The sequence below is a fragment of the Pygocentrus nattereri genome, chromosome 5 (assembly GCF_015220715.1).
Source record: "Pygocentrus nattereri isolate fPygNat1 chromosome 5, fPygNat1.pri, whole genome shotgun sequence".
NCBI classification, from domain to species: domain Eukaryota; kingdom Metazoa; phylum Chordata; class Actinopteri; order Characiformes; family Serrasalmidae; genus Pygocentrus; species Pygocentrus nattereri.
This window is the reverse complement of record NC_051215.1, coordinates 4299117-4312470: the sequence shown is the minus strand read 5'-3', so window position 1 is coordinate 4312470 and position 13354 is coordinate 4299117. Positions and strand designations below refer to the sequence as shown.

The following is a 13354-nucleotide window of genomic DNA, read 5'->3' as shown; positions in this document are numbered from 1 at the left end:
CCTCTTGGTTGATTGGTAAAATTTGATATGTGAGCTTTAATTGTGTTTCCATACAGTGGAAAATAACAGCAACAACAGCTAATTGCCCTGCTGGCTTCTGAATATGAGTATTTCTCATGTTTCAGGTTATAAAGCATCGTGTAACTGCGTTTGTCTTTAGTTTATGAGGGCTGTAATTATGTGTGCGTTCACTGCTGGTCCACGGCTCGTAAGCGGATGGTGGAATGTAACCAGAGAGGAGGCTTTCTCATCATTCTCACATTAGCGTGATGCTGGATCATTTGTCAGCAGCGCCAGTGTGACACGCTATAATGATGTTACGGTAATGATGTGCCGCGTGCGGTCAGGCTGCAGTGAAGTGTGACGATTGTGTAAAAACAGCGCAGTGAAGGCCTTTAGAGAACGAAGGAGTCTGAAGGTGTGAGTGGGCAGATGATGAAGGTGTGAAGGACCATTTATAGCTATAACAGGTATAAATAGTCACTGTGGCCCAATCCCACTTCACCCTTCGCCCCTACCACCGCGTTCACGTTCAGCGGCAGGGTGTCCCGATTCTTGTTGAAGTAGAGGGGTGGGGTGAAGTGTTAAAGCTTTGTGACTCTCCAAAGTGAGGCTTTTCAGAGGCTCACTCCAGTGTTATTATATAAAAAGGGCAGGACGGCTGTGCCATCTAGAAATTCATTTTTTGAAAAATTATGTTAATCAGTGTACTATCTAGGGCGGCACGGTGGCACAGTGGGTAGCCTCACAGCGAGGAGGGCCTGGGTTCGATTCCCCGGCCGGGTGACCTCCAGGTTCTCCGGTTTCCTCCCACAGTCCAAAGACATGCAGTCAGGCCAATTGGACGTGCTACATTGCATCCTGACAAACTGTATGACAGTCTAGGACAACAGTTGCACCAAAGCTGACAAAAAACCCTCCAGCGTGTTGTGAGAACACATTGCTCTGCACAGAGTTGCCATCACTAGAACATGTTCCCAGAACTCGCTGTGTGAGGAGGGCTAAGAACATCATAGAAGACATTACAACCCTGAACACTCTCAGATTAAGGTCCTCCCATCAGGCAGGTGCCTCAGGTCATCTCCTCAGCCTGACCGACTGATCTGCTGCTAACATTGGAGTAAGTGCTGTAGTCCATCTGTTTCTCTGATACTCTGTTACCCTGTTCTTCAGTGGTCAGACCCCCATGGACCCTCACAGAGCAGGTACTATTTGGGTGGTGGATCATTCTCAGCACTGCAGTAACACTGACGTGGGGGTGGTGTGATAGTGTGTGTTGCGCTGGTCTGAGTGGATCAGACACAGCAGTGCTGCTGGAGTTTTTAAACACCTCGGTGTCGCTGCTGGACTGAGAACAGTCCACCAACCAAAAATATCCAGCCAACAGCGTCATCTGGGTCCTGACCGCTGAAGAACAGGGTAACAGAGTATCAGAGAAACAGATGGACTACAGTCTGTAACTGTAGAACTACAGAGTGCAGCTATACAGTAAGTGGAGCTGATAAAGTGGACAGTGAGCGCAGAAACGAGGAGGTGGTCATGATGTTATGTATTGTTTAGATTTTTCTACTTTTATGTAGCTTATATTTTATATTTCTTATCTTATTATTGTCATATATTTTCTGTAAATATGTTTAAATGCACTTTTAAAACTTTTATTAGAGATATGAGGTTTTGCTCTGACAACAGGAGCTTACCTTATCTGACCTTCTTGCTGAGGCATATTTTGTTGCTTTTAAATAAAAGAAATGCAGAGAAAAGTTGTTTTCACTCGCTTGCAAACAGAGCATCGTTTTATTCTCCCTGCATGTCTTAAGGAAACAAATAAAATTAGTTTTTTGAAGAAAACATGAACATTTAGGGCTTGTGGAGACAGCTGAGACCTGCCATCTCAGGAGAAAAAGTCAAAGCAGCCCAAGCTGATGTGGCTGTTGGGGTTGAGGTTAGAGAGCACAGCAGCGTTTGGACACACGCTTCAGTTCGCATCAGTCGCTTCAGACGGACAAAGGAGAAAGAGGTGTGTGGAGAAAAAAGGTCTTCTGTAAAATTATGTAATGCTTTTATTACAGCATGGGATTCTTTATTTCTCACTTTTGTGATAAACAAAGTCTCACTTTCCAAACTGGCTTCACAGTTCCATATATAGCTGTGCGGCAAAGTGTAAACTGACAGCTCAACAAATTTTTAAAGCCCAGCAGAAGAAATCTTTGATGATAAATGGCAAAGCGTCTAATGTACACAGTTCTCCAAATCCCGCCGACCAATGCATGTTTGGTGTCTGGTGTTTGCTACTTTGGTGTTGCACTGGACCTGTCCAGGGTGCTCTCTGCCTTTTGCCCAATGAGTGTCGGGATAGGCTCCAACACTCACCCACCCAACCCCCTCACAGAAGGATGACTCGGATAATGAAGTAATGGAATCTTACAATCCACTGTTTAAGGAATCTGCCAACACTTTACTAAAGGAGGGTGTTCTTAAGGCTACATGAAACCTACATAACGCTGCTGTTGGGAGAAAACCTTGTATCTCCAAAACGATGACTTTACAGGAGAAGGAAAAAACATACTTTACTTTTAATGAAAGTCAATGGAACCAGATTTTTTTCCAAGTCATTTTGGGCCGTTTCTTTTGGTCCATTCATCATGAAATTTACAGGGAATGTAAAGGACAACAGGAACTTTCAAATTATGTTGAAAACTGAAAAACGACAAAAACGGAGATACGAGGTTTCTTCCGACAGCAGCGATAAGCTCTTCAAGACATAAAGCTACATAGACATTTATCCAAATTTGATAAAAAAATGATATCTTAGCAAGAGAAAACGTCTTAAATCTAGCCAATACATCTAATATTCCTCATTATGAGATTGTTGTAAGAGTAAAATAAGATTATTGAACTTATTTCTTGACATTTCTGCTGGTTTTAAGTCATTTTATCTCATGTAAGTCTCTTATTATATTGTCAGAACGTTTTCCCTGTTTTGGGAAATTACAACGCTCTCAGTGCTGAACTGCAGAATTGTGGTGGGAACAAAAGTTATGTTTTGAATGTATTAGCACATCAAAATCAATCATTTTCATAGTTTTCTCCTCATTCCTAACATGTTTAGTCCTAAAACATGACGACAAAGAAATAAAAGGTGTACAGATACAAGTTTGAGACATTGTTTGGTGAATGTCGAAAAAACGCAACCACCACTTTCAGCATTATTGACCCAGTTTACTTCATTATAAATTGATTGGATTTTTGGATGGATAGATGGATTTTAACTTCATAAGAAGAATGAATGACCATGAATTCTAACCTTTAAACCCATGCTTGGCTTTTTCCTTACATCCATTAAAGCATTATGGTTTTGTTATCAATGCTTGGGCCTTTAAGGGTTAAGATGATTTACCTTATTTGTAGTCATTCTTTACTTGTTTTAAGTCATTTTATTTAGTAAAATTATTTCACTGTATTGGCAGATAATTCTGCTCGTTTGAAGAAAAGGGCGTGAAACCAGTACAGTGAGATCTTTTTACTTGATAAGATGACCTAAAACAAGTAAATCGTGTCTAAATTGGGATTAGATCGTCTTAAAATAAGCGCACACCATTCACAAAATGAGAAATACTACCTTTATAGACTAGATTTAAGATGATTTCATTTGACAAGACGCTGTTTTTGCAGTATTATATATGAATTGGTTTGGTATTAAGCTACATAAGTAGCTTTGCAACTTCAGTGCAAATCCAAAGAAGCAAACTTTGGGTACCAACAATATCTCGACTACATTTTAAGTTCAGGAAAATGATATGAAATTTGATTTTCCGCTGAATTATCACTCAGTGTCTACATACAAGCACTAAACAGGTCAGTCTGGACGTGACTATGCGCCGCCGCTCTCAGACGGAGGTGATACACTCAGTAGTGCTGGTCATACAAACTCCACAGTCGCATCTCAGGGCCACTGGGTATGTGTAGTGGGGATCCATGCCGGCCGTGCAGTTGGGCAGCTGGACGGTCACGAACTGTGTCTGGTTGTATGTGCACACTCTCTGGTAGGACTCAATGAAGGGCGGGTCCAGAACAGGCTTCTATTGGAAATGGACAATAACATAAACTGTTCAGTGGTTTATATGTTATATGTCCAGGATACTAATGGGTGAATTCGGCTACTGTAAACTGCACCTGTTGCTGACACTGTGGACACAGTTTGGATAATCTCAATAGAAAATCACTGACCAACAGGATGGTACACTTTGGAGCACTTGCATATGAGCCTAATGTCATTATATCCAATGCAAAGCATGGGCTAGAGGGTATAAAGCCCCCCAGCATTGGGCTGTGAAGCAGTGGAACTGTGTTCTCTGGAGTGAGGGAGCTCTATTCAATACCTTTGGGATGAGTTGGAGTGATCCTGAACTGACCATCCAACATCAGTGTCTGACCTCAATAATGCTCAATCAAATCCTCACAGCAATGTTCAACATCTAGTGTAAAGCTTTACCAGAAGAGTAGAGGCTGTTACTGCATCACAAACTCACTATTAACACCCTTCATTTCAGAAGAATTTCAGGCGCCTGCAAACTTTTGGATGTGTATCACTGCCCTCACTGACCACTTTATGAGCCCCACCTACCTTATAGATCCACTATTTGTGGACAATTATAGACTGTAGTCCATCTGTTACCCACAGTTTATCAGCCCCCCTCCAGCCCACTCACACTGGTCAGTTTCTGACCAGAGAGCTGCTGTTATCCAGTCATTATTTGGGTGGTGGTTCATTCTCAGCACAGCAGTGACACTGACATGAGCAGTGGTAGAGGATGGGCTGTGGTTGAGCGTGGACCAGCATCCAAAAATATCCAGATGAGCAACTCTGTGGTCAAAAACCGACCACTGTTGAAACCCTAGAGGAACACAAACTGCGCATCGACAGATGAGCTACAGTCTCTAACTGTACACCAGCAAAGTGAAGCTACAAGCTAGGGGTTTCCGATAAAGTGGCCACCATAATTGAAAAATCATTCCTAGATTGTTCTCACAGCATCTTTCCCACCACATCTTTATGAGGGCCAACGCAATGCCTTCATCAATTATTGACATTTTATTACCCACCCATAATAAAACTTTAATGATTTACACTCATATAAGCCACAAACACAGATGGGCGTTATACTGAATGATTATTTGGGTCAAAGTAAGTGCTCAGCTCACAGCTTTATAAAAGTGCGTTACAGTAACATGAGCACCATCAATAATTCACTCAAATGCTGACGCAGCAGTTATACAGTGTTAAAACTTACTTGTCTTATATTTCATATTCAGCTTTTCAGAAGCAGTTTGTGTGATTGTCTCCACAGCTAAATTACAGCTGAATATCTATCTATCTATCTATCTATCTATCTATCTATCTATCTATCTATCTATCTATCTATCTATCTATCTGTCTATCTGTCTGTCTATCTGTCTGTCTGTCTGTCTGTCTATCTATCTATCTATCTATCTAGCTGTCTGTCTGTCTGTCTGTCTGTCTGTCTGTCTGTCTGTCTATCTATCTATCTATCTATCTATCTAGCTGTCTGTCTGTCTGTCTGTCTGTCTGTCTATCTATCTATCTATCTATCTATCTAGCTGTCTGTCTGTCTGTCTGTCTGTCTGTCTGTCTATCTATCTATCTATCTATCTATCTAGCTGTCTGTCTGTCTATCTATATATGTTGCAATAACAGCTGCAACTGCCCCACCTGTGTTTGTGCCACCTGCCTGTGTGCCATCTGTGTGTGTGCCAGGTGGTGAAGAACACCGCAGCGCCTCACCTCCCAGGTCTCACAGCGCCCCCAGCAGGCATCCGTGGTGATCTGCAGGCCTCCGCAGCCGGGCTTTCGAGCCAGGAAGGTGAACTCCCTCACAGCACAGCCGACAAAACTCTGCAGGTTCCCCGCAGGTGCTTCACTCGGACCACCACCATGACCACCACACAGCCAGACAGACAACCCCACACAGCACAGCGTGAGTGGAGACAAACTGAAACAACCACACACACAGAGGTCATGATATCAGTTCACTCCGAGCCCTTAAGCTGTGCTCTGTATGTCTTTCCACCGCTTGGCTGTCATAATCCAGATGATAGAAACAAAACTATCATGTTATGCTACAGGATTAAGGATAAATATGCCTAAAAGAATTGTTTGGAGCATTGCATAGAAGAGCCACTTTTGGTTCCCTGAAGAACCTTGTAAAGAATAGACTGTAGAACAGCTAGCACCTCCACATAGGGCTATGGTTCTGTGTCTAGAACAATATGTCCAGGCCAAGAACCATGTAGAAACCTTTACTTTAAAGATGTAAAGGACCTTTGAGTAAAGTTCTACATAAATTAACATCTCATTTACAACAGCAGGTCCTTAAAGGTTGAAAGCTTACTTTATATGTTGCAACACACATAAAAATATGTGGATGGAAAGCTTGGTGCTGTCACTGCTGGGCCCACCACTCAAAAATGTTCAACCTAGAGCAGCTCAGTGGTCAAAAACTGACCACTGATAAAGGGATAAATAAAGCCTAACACAAACTGCATCAACAGATGAGCTACAGTCTCTTACTGTACACCAGCACTGTGGAGCTGCAATAAAGGGGTTTCCGATAAAGTGGCCAGTGTATAAATAAAGATATTTCTCCAGAGTAAAAATGATGTTTGAAGGTATGAACCGTACCGTTAGAAGATCAGACCTTACCATGGTGCTCGAAACCTCCAGAAGGCCATTGATGGATCCAAGCAGGAACTTGCAGAAAAGATCAGTTGCTGCACTTGTTTTCTTTTTCTTCTAATTATCAATAAATTTTCTTCTTCAGGTCTGTAGCATCTGACTTAGTACATGACTGAGCATACGTCCGGCTGGAGATCCTAAAAAACCTTCGTTGAGTGGCTGTGGGCTCCTGTGACTACGGCAGGAACTTCTCCGCACCGCTATTTATATAAAGAACCCTACTATTCGGATCCAAAAGGAGACGGAGAGCTGCCTCTACCAGTTTAACTCCATTTTCTCAGGCGCCATTAACAAGCATTGCTGGCGTCTGTCTCTCCGCCGTCTCACCAGGTGTTCAGGTCCAGCCCTGTCCCTTCCATTAGCCTAATGAGCAGGAAACACAGGCTTTTTGTTCTGATTTAGCCACATGGAAAAGTAAGGCACGTTCCCTTATCCCTCAAATCCATCCATCCGTCCATCCACGCATTCATCCTCATTATCAGACAGACGGCGCATGACTGTGTGATTGTGTGGTTGAGAGTCATTTGGTAGCAGAAGTGCAAGTTTATTACCATTGTTGATCTGCCTGAGGGGCCTGAAGGCTTTAAATATATCCAGTTGATTTCAAACCCTGCTGAAATAAGCCGCCTGTCACTCAAAGTGCTCTCTGGAGTTATCTGGAGGATTTATTAAAGTCAGACTCGGTGAACAGCAGACATGCACTGTTTTTGTTTGACACATTAGCTCTATAGCTGCGGGAAACAGGCCGTCATTCCATTTATTTATTACCACTACCAGTTGGGGGGCAATCGCCCTGGGGCCTGTGGCTGTCTTACTGGGCCCCTTACATAGACATTAATGCAATTGTTTTCCCGTATGACGATATAGCTACTTAACAGCGTACCCTGCTGCGCAAAAGTCAGAAGCCACCTTTTCTTTTGTTTAATTTCCGCCAAAACGGACAATACAAGTTTGTTTTTCATCATCAAGAAAGTGTATTTGGGTCATTTTCCATTCGGAGTGGGAATTCAGGTGGATACATTTTTCTTTCAACCCAAAACATCAACATCTCCCATTATCATATATGCAGAAAGAAGCTTAATTCCGAGCATATTGTGCAGTCACTGGTGTATGAATATGGTGTAACACCAGTGACGGCGACTCCAGTGACATTCCAGTTAAAACTGAGGATTCAGTAAACTGGCTGACTCGTTGGTTGGTCAGGTGACCTTGTGCAACTGTTTAAACTCAGTAATAAAAATGATGTACATGACATTATTTTGAAAAATGTTATTAAAGCACAAACAGCAGTGACACATAGAAGTTATGAGCTGCCCGACAAACAAAATTCTCAATAAATGAATGAAACATAGTGAGCGAGAGTGACTCGCCTTCTCATGCCTTGAGATGCTTCCTCTCTGATGAGCCTCGACCCAAAGAAGCAGTTTAACAGAGCTGAAAATACTGTGTTAAAATGGAATATAAGAGTCCTGATAACAGCAGTAACCAAAATCTCTGACAATGACTTTTTAAAAATAAAATACACATTTTTAAATGTGAGATAAAAAGTAAACGTGAATCTGTTTTACACCAATTCCCAAGTTACACCTCTTAGAAATATTGCTTTAGATTAAAAACATATTAAGATTATTTGTTTCTCAAATGTTCAAAATCTGTTATATGACGAGCTGTTTTACAGATGCAGAGCGGCTATGAAGCAGGATAAAGAAAGAAAAGTCAGAGAATCATAAAGGAAAAATGGTATTTAATCTTAGGTCAATGCGTAAATGCACACAGCGACTTTCGAAGCTGTGCCTCATATTTAAAGCGTCTTTTTAAGCCATGCAGCCTTTGTGACACGGTTTTCCCCCCGAATAGAGAATGACTCGTATATTTAACAGCAAATTACACAGTAGCCTCAATGACTAAATATAATATCACTTTTTTCAGTATTTCATATGCCCATCATTTATCTTTGTAACTGTTTTGTGACTTCATAGCAGCTTTTATTCTTTTCAGGACACTCGCTTTCTGTTTTTCAAAGAAATCTGCAGGGATTTTCTCCAAAGTTCCCAGAAGTTGGTTGAATTTTCTGTTCTAATCATAAATATAAATGTATTCATCACTCATCAGTCCAATCAACCTCACTCCATACCTCAGATGCCTCCTTTTCTCAGCGAGGTTCTTCTTGATCAGCTACACGTCCTTTCAGACCCACAGCGCTGAGTGGTCTTCTCACAGTGGAAGGATGGACAGAAACACCTGTGGACGTTTTCAGATCTGAAGCAGCTTGATGTTCTCCTCTCTCTCAGAGATGAAAGCTTTAAGTGCTGTTTATCTGATGGGGGGCAGTTTTGGGGTCGACCAGGACTTCCAGGTGGTTGTTAGGAGACACACTTTCTCTGTAGCTTTTGAACAGTTTTTAAACTCCTTCCTCATGTGAGTACATTATCTTCTATTGACTCATAAATAACTTTTGAAATATGACTAACTTGTACATTACTTGCTGTTTTGAATGGGAATTAAAGGAATGAAGGGTGGTCTCTGACTTTTGCTCAATACTGTATCTCACCAGCTTCCCTCAACGCTACATACACAGCAACATTAATCCCTTTATTTTTCATAAGGCGTCTCGTCCATGGTAACCATTATCAAACATAATATAGTCATTTTTTAAATGATTTCATTATAATTATAATATTCTAATATAAATTCTATAATTATTAAATTTTTTTAATTCACGAATTCACTCATGTTATATGCAAAATTAGACTACATGGCAGTTTATATTAGATGCTTGTGGGTGGAGCGGCATAATTTATACATCATGTATAAGGCAGTATGGAGTAAACAAGCACATTACACTGTTTTTATTATTTAAACCTTTTTTTTATGGCAGGCAAGTTTCCTGTTGCACCACTGACTACCACTAAAAGATGACTCCTACTAACGTGTGTATTTCAAGACATCTTCTTGCAACAGAACTTGAGTCCAAAAAGACAATGAAAATAAATGTTTCTGCTTAAAATAAGAACATAAATCTATTCTTTCAGTGATTTAGAAGTCATAAATATTTGTGGCATGTGCAGCTTTTAGCTAAATGTGTCTGTTTTTAGTTAGTTTTAGTTAGTTTTAGTTAGATGAAGCCAAACATTTCTTTGCACTGTCATTTTTTTTTGACATTTTGTTTTGTTTTAATAGTTTGAAGGGGTCCTATTATCTGAGGTAAACAGTGATTAGGCCTATCATGATAATATAGTGACCTCTAGTGGTCATGAGTCTGACTCCTAGTCCTGGTCCTACAGCTCGTCTGCCCGGCTTCTCTAAAGCCAACACATTTCACCCTTTACCCCAAACGTAGTCAGTCTGCCAAGAAGTTTGCTTCATAATTTAAGTAGTAGACGCTTAGCCCACATCTGGTTCTTAGCCCACATCTGGTTCTTAGCCCACATCTGGTTCTTAGCCCACTTCTAGCTCTTCAGTAATCTCTTTTGTGGTTTCTGATGCTCTATAATAGAAAGTTTTCCATAAATCTGAACAAAAATGCAGGTAAAATTCAGGCTGCTCCTTTTAGCCTTCGTCCATTTTTATAGATGGGTCATTCCACAGAAACGCCCATTTTTGTGTCCCTAGGGTTTCCAGATATATTACGCTTAAAAACAAGTTAGGGTTACAATCTTCTTGAGCCTCAATTCAGCAATTATCTAGAACTCCAAGCACCACAGAAGAGCTCATCCTCACAGTCGTGTGTGAAGGCTGAGATCATATTTTTTCTGCAATTTTAACTGCAATAATCTACACATGACTATGAAAAATATGAATTAAATGACATAAAGGAACAAATGCCCAATAAATATTATAAAATATCTGATGAAACTTGTGGTCCCCAGGGGTCGTGTCACTGGTGCCACCGTGTAACAAAAAATCTCTTATTTTGAAATAAAAGTCACACCGATGACATCACTCGACTTCCTTTACCTGTTTTCTGAGGATCTATGAAGAAAAGCACACGGTGGGTCCACTGTGTCTCTCAGTCGTCAGAGATTTTCTCATTCAGCTCATGATCTCACATGAAGCTTTTAGCTGAAGTCACTGGTGTGACCGACTTTATTCTGAGGTCGTTGTGAAAAATTAGGACACAAATGGATTAAATGACCAATTTTAGTGGATGTTCCCTGATTGACAGCGTGTGGTTCGATGTCTCCGGTGTTTCCTTTCTTATGTGTAACACCAGTGAGGCTCGGTAACACCATTGACTCCTATGGATGGACAGAAAAGTGGACGTTTCTGTAGAATGACCCTGTTATGTTACGCAGGAATGGAAGTCCTTAATCTAGTCTAGATGACCCCACTTACACACAGTCAGTGTGAGTGATATGGACTGGTCTGAGGAAGCTGTTTAACAGCGAAGTCTTCGCTATTAGAATGTCAGAGCTTGACTTACTTGTGAAAAAACGTCCTGGCCCAGCATGCAGGCAGGGTGCCAAATACAGGCAGAGTGGATGTTATATTTAGAGCCCCCAGTGGGAGGGTCCATCATCCACACCACCACAGCCCCCTCAACTCAAGTCTAAATCAACTCTGTGCCAATCCATGCTTGTGGTTTGTCCCGTTGATGCCACATTCAACACGCATTGAGAAACTAGAGACTCTACAGGCTGTGCGTTCCCAACTTTTCTCAACATGTGAGTAGCCCATCTTGTGTGACTGGGGGTTAAAAGACCCTTTGTGCGAACTAATGTGTGAGATAATTCAGAATATGTGGACCGGTTCCTCACAGCTCTACACGGCTGATCTGAGTTACACTCAATAGGTTCATATTCAGTCATTTGACATTAAGGCCTGACAAAAAAGTCTTAGGTTTGTATAGTTTATTCTGCGCAACTTTAACTTTGTTAGCTCATAGTTTTTTAGTTAGAACCTTTATTGGGCCAGGTGAGATTTAACTTTATTACATTGGGGAAAAATAACAGAAAAAGAAATCGCCCTGAAGTTTTTTAACAAATGATGAGAAAAAATGATTAAATGACTTACTAACTAACTAAATAATGTAAATAACATTAGCATTATGTATTATTTCTCTGTATTTATTTATTTTATTGGTGTGACAGTCTTTTACTATGCATTACCATTTAATTATTCATTATTTTGTTTAATTACTTCTTTCTAGAACTAGAATTACTTCTAGTTCTAAATAAGATTTGTAGCATTTTTTCCTTTTGGTTGTTTTATTATTTGTATTTGTAATTTATGTTTGTATTATGTATGTATATATAATATTTATCAGATTTATTTGGATTTAGATCAACGTATTTTCTAGATGTGTATTGTGTTGATGTTATACACAGAATGCATTCTGGTCTGTTCGGCGTGAATAAATATTATTTTTAATTGTAACATCTGTATTTACGCCCTCACTGCCTGAATGAAGCTGCTCTTGGTTCTTTGCCTTTTCATTTCGTGGTGCTGTAATAATGCGTATGAGCAACTGTTTTGGAAATGATGAAAGCTGAGCAAGGTTGAAGGTTACTTTTACAAAGAGCTGAGTCTGATGGCCAGTCCAGAATCGGTCAATACGATCAAGTAAAAGCTGGACCAGAGCGTTTTTGAAGCAAACGTGATGGATTTGTGCTGGTTGGCTGTAGCGTCTTTCACAGAGCTGTATTGTTTGTTCTTTGTGACTTATCCTTTGACTTAATATCACGTGCCTGCTGTCTCTGCTGCTGCTCTATTTTGGGTGTGGGGACGTGTCAGAGTGTCAGAGGGCGTGTGGTTTTTTCTGGACTGGCGCAGAGTGTCAGGTGTTTCTGGCTCTGCATTAGACGTATCAGTCTTCAGATTGAGAATGATTCCAAGATTTGATCTCAGAGGTGAACTGAGGAGTGAATATAGTCAGCAAAGTCTCTACAGGCCAATCACGTCCCAGCAGATCAGGGAAATAATGACTCAGGTAGATGTAAAAGTAAACGCTAAAAACCAGCCTGAGAAAAAATATCAGGTCCAAAATCTCCTCCAGTAATGAGCTCCCGTTTAGAACTGCAGTGGAATGTCTTGGTAAGTCCGGCATATCATTGCTGTCGGAACAAAACCTCGTATCTCCAAAATAGTGACTTTACAGGAGAAGGAAAAAACACACTTTACTTTTATTGTAAGTCAATGGAACCAGAATTTTTTCCAAGTCCTGTTGGGTCAGTTCTTCTTGTCCATTCATTGGGTAATTTATACACAATGTAAAGGACAACAGGCATTTTCAAATTACGTCAAAACCTAAAAAGTGGCAAAAATAGAGATACAAGGTTTTGTTCCGACAGCAGCAAAATATGATTAAAGGAACTGTTTGTTAGGCTCTATTAATCTGTTTTTGGATCCCTTTGGTTGAAAGTAAACAGCTGTTGGAACAAAAACTTGTATCTCCGTTTTTTTTGCCCTTTTTCTGCTTTTGACATGTCTTGTTAATGTCTGTCGCTCTTTAGACTGTATATAAATTGATAAAAGGACCAAAAGATATGGTCCAGAATTACCTTTTAAAACAGTCGGGTTCCATTGACTGACATTGAAAGTAATGTAGGTTTTTCCTTCTCCTGTAAAATAATCATTTTGGAGATACAAGTTTTTGTTCCA

At 40.6% G+C, this 13354-nt stretch overlaps 2 protein-coding genes across 8 annotated transcripts in view; one reads left to right on the top strand and one right to left on the bottom strand.

Annotated features, from left to right (window-relative positions):
* Window positions 1–3887: 3887 nt before the first annotated feature.
* Window positions 3888–7113, bottom strand: gphb5 (glycoprotein hormone subunit beta 5). Its single transcript, XM_017687864.1, has 3 exons — window positions 7082–7113; window positions 5804–6011; window positions 3888–4079 (listed from the first exon to the last, which is right to left on the bottom strand). Exons 1-3 carry the CDS (start codon window positions 7111–7113, stop codon window positions 3888–3890), a joined length of 432 nt encoding a protein of 143 aa, XP_017543353.1.
* A 4222-nt stretch (window positions 7114–11335) lies between these two features.
* syne2b (spectrin repeat containing, nuclear envelope 2b) overlaps window positions 11336–13354 on the top strand; it is a 218823-nt gene continuing 216804 nt past the window's right edge. For all 7 annotated transcript variants that reach the window (XM_037538458.1, XM_037538456.1, XM_037538459.1 and 4 more), the window contains exon 1: window positions 11336–11418. The gene's annotated coding sequence lies outside the window, so the exon portion shown is untranslated. The remainder of the gene's footprint in view (window positions 11419–13354) is intronic.

What these genes read in the sequence shown, in the direction of transcription:
- gphb5 (XM_017687864.1), bottom strand. Translation starts at nt 7,113, where the DNA reads ATGGAAGGGACAGGGCTGGACCTGAACACCTG. An exon ending in GGGCTGGACCTGAACACCTG is followed by an intron (nt 6,012 to 7,081) that starts GTGAGACGGCGG and finishes TGGTTGTTTCAG; the next exon opens with TTTGTCTCCACTCACGCTGT. An exon ending in GGCGCTGTGAGACCTGGGAG is followed by an intron (nt 4,080 to 5,803) that starts GTGAGGCGCTGC and finishes CATTTCCAATAG; the next exon opens with AAGCCTGTTCTGGACCCGCC.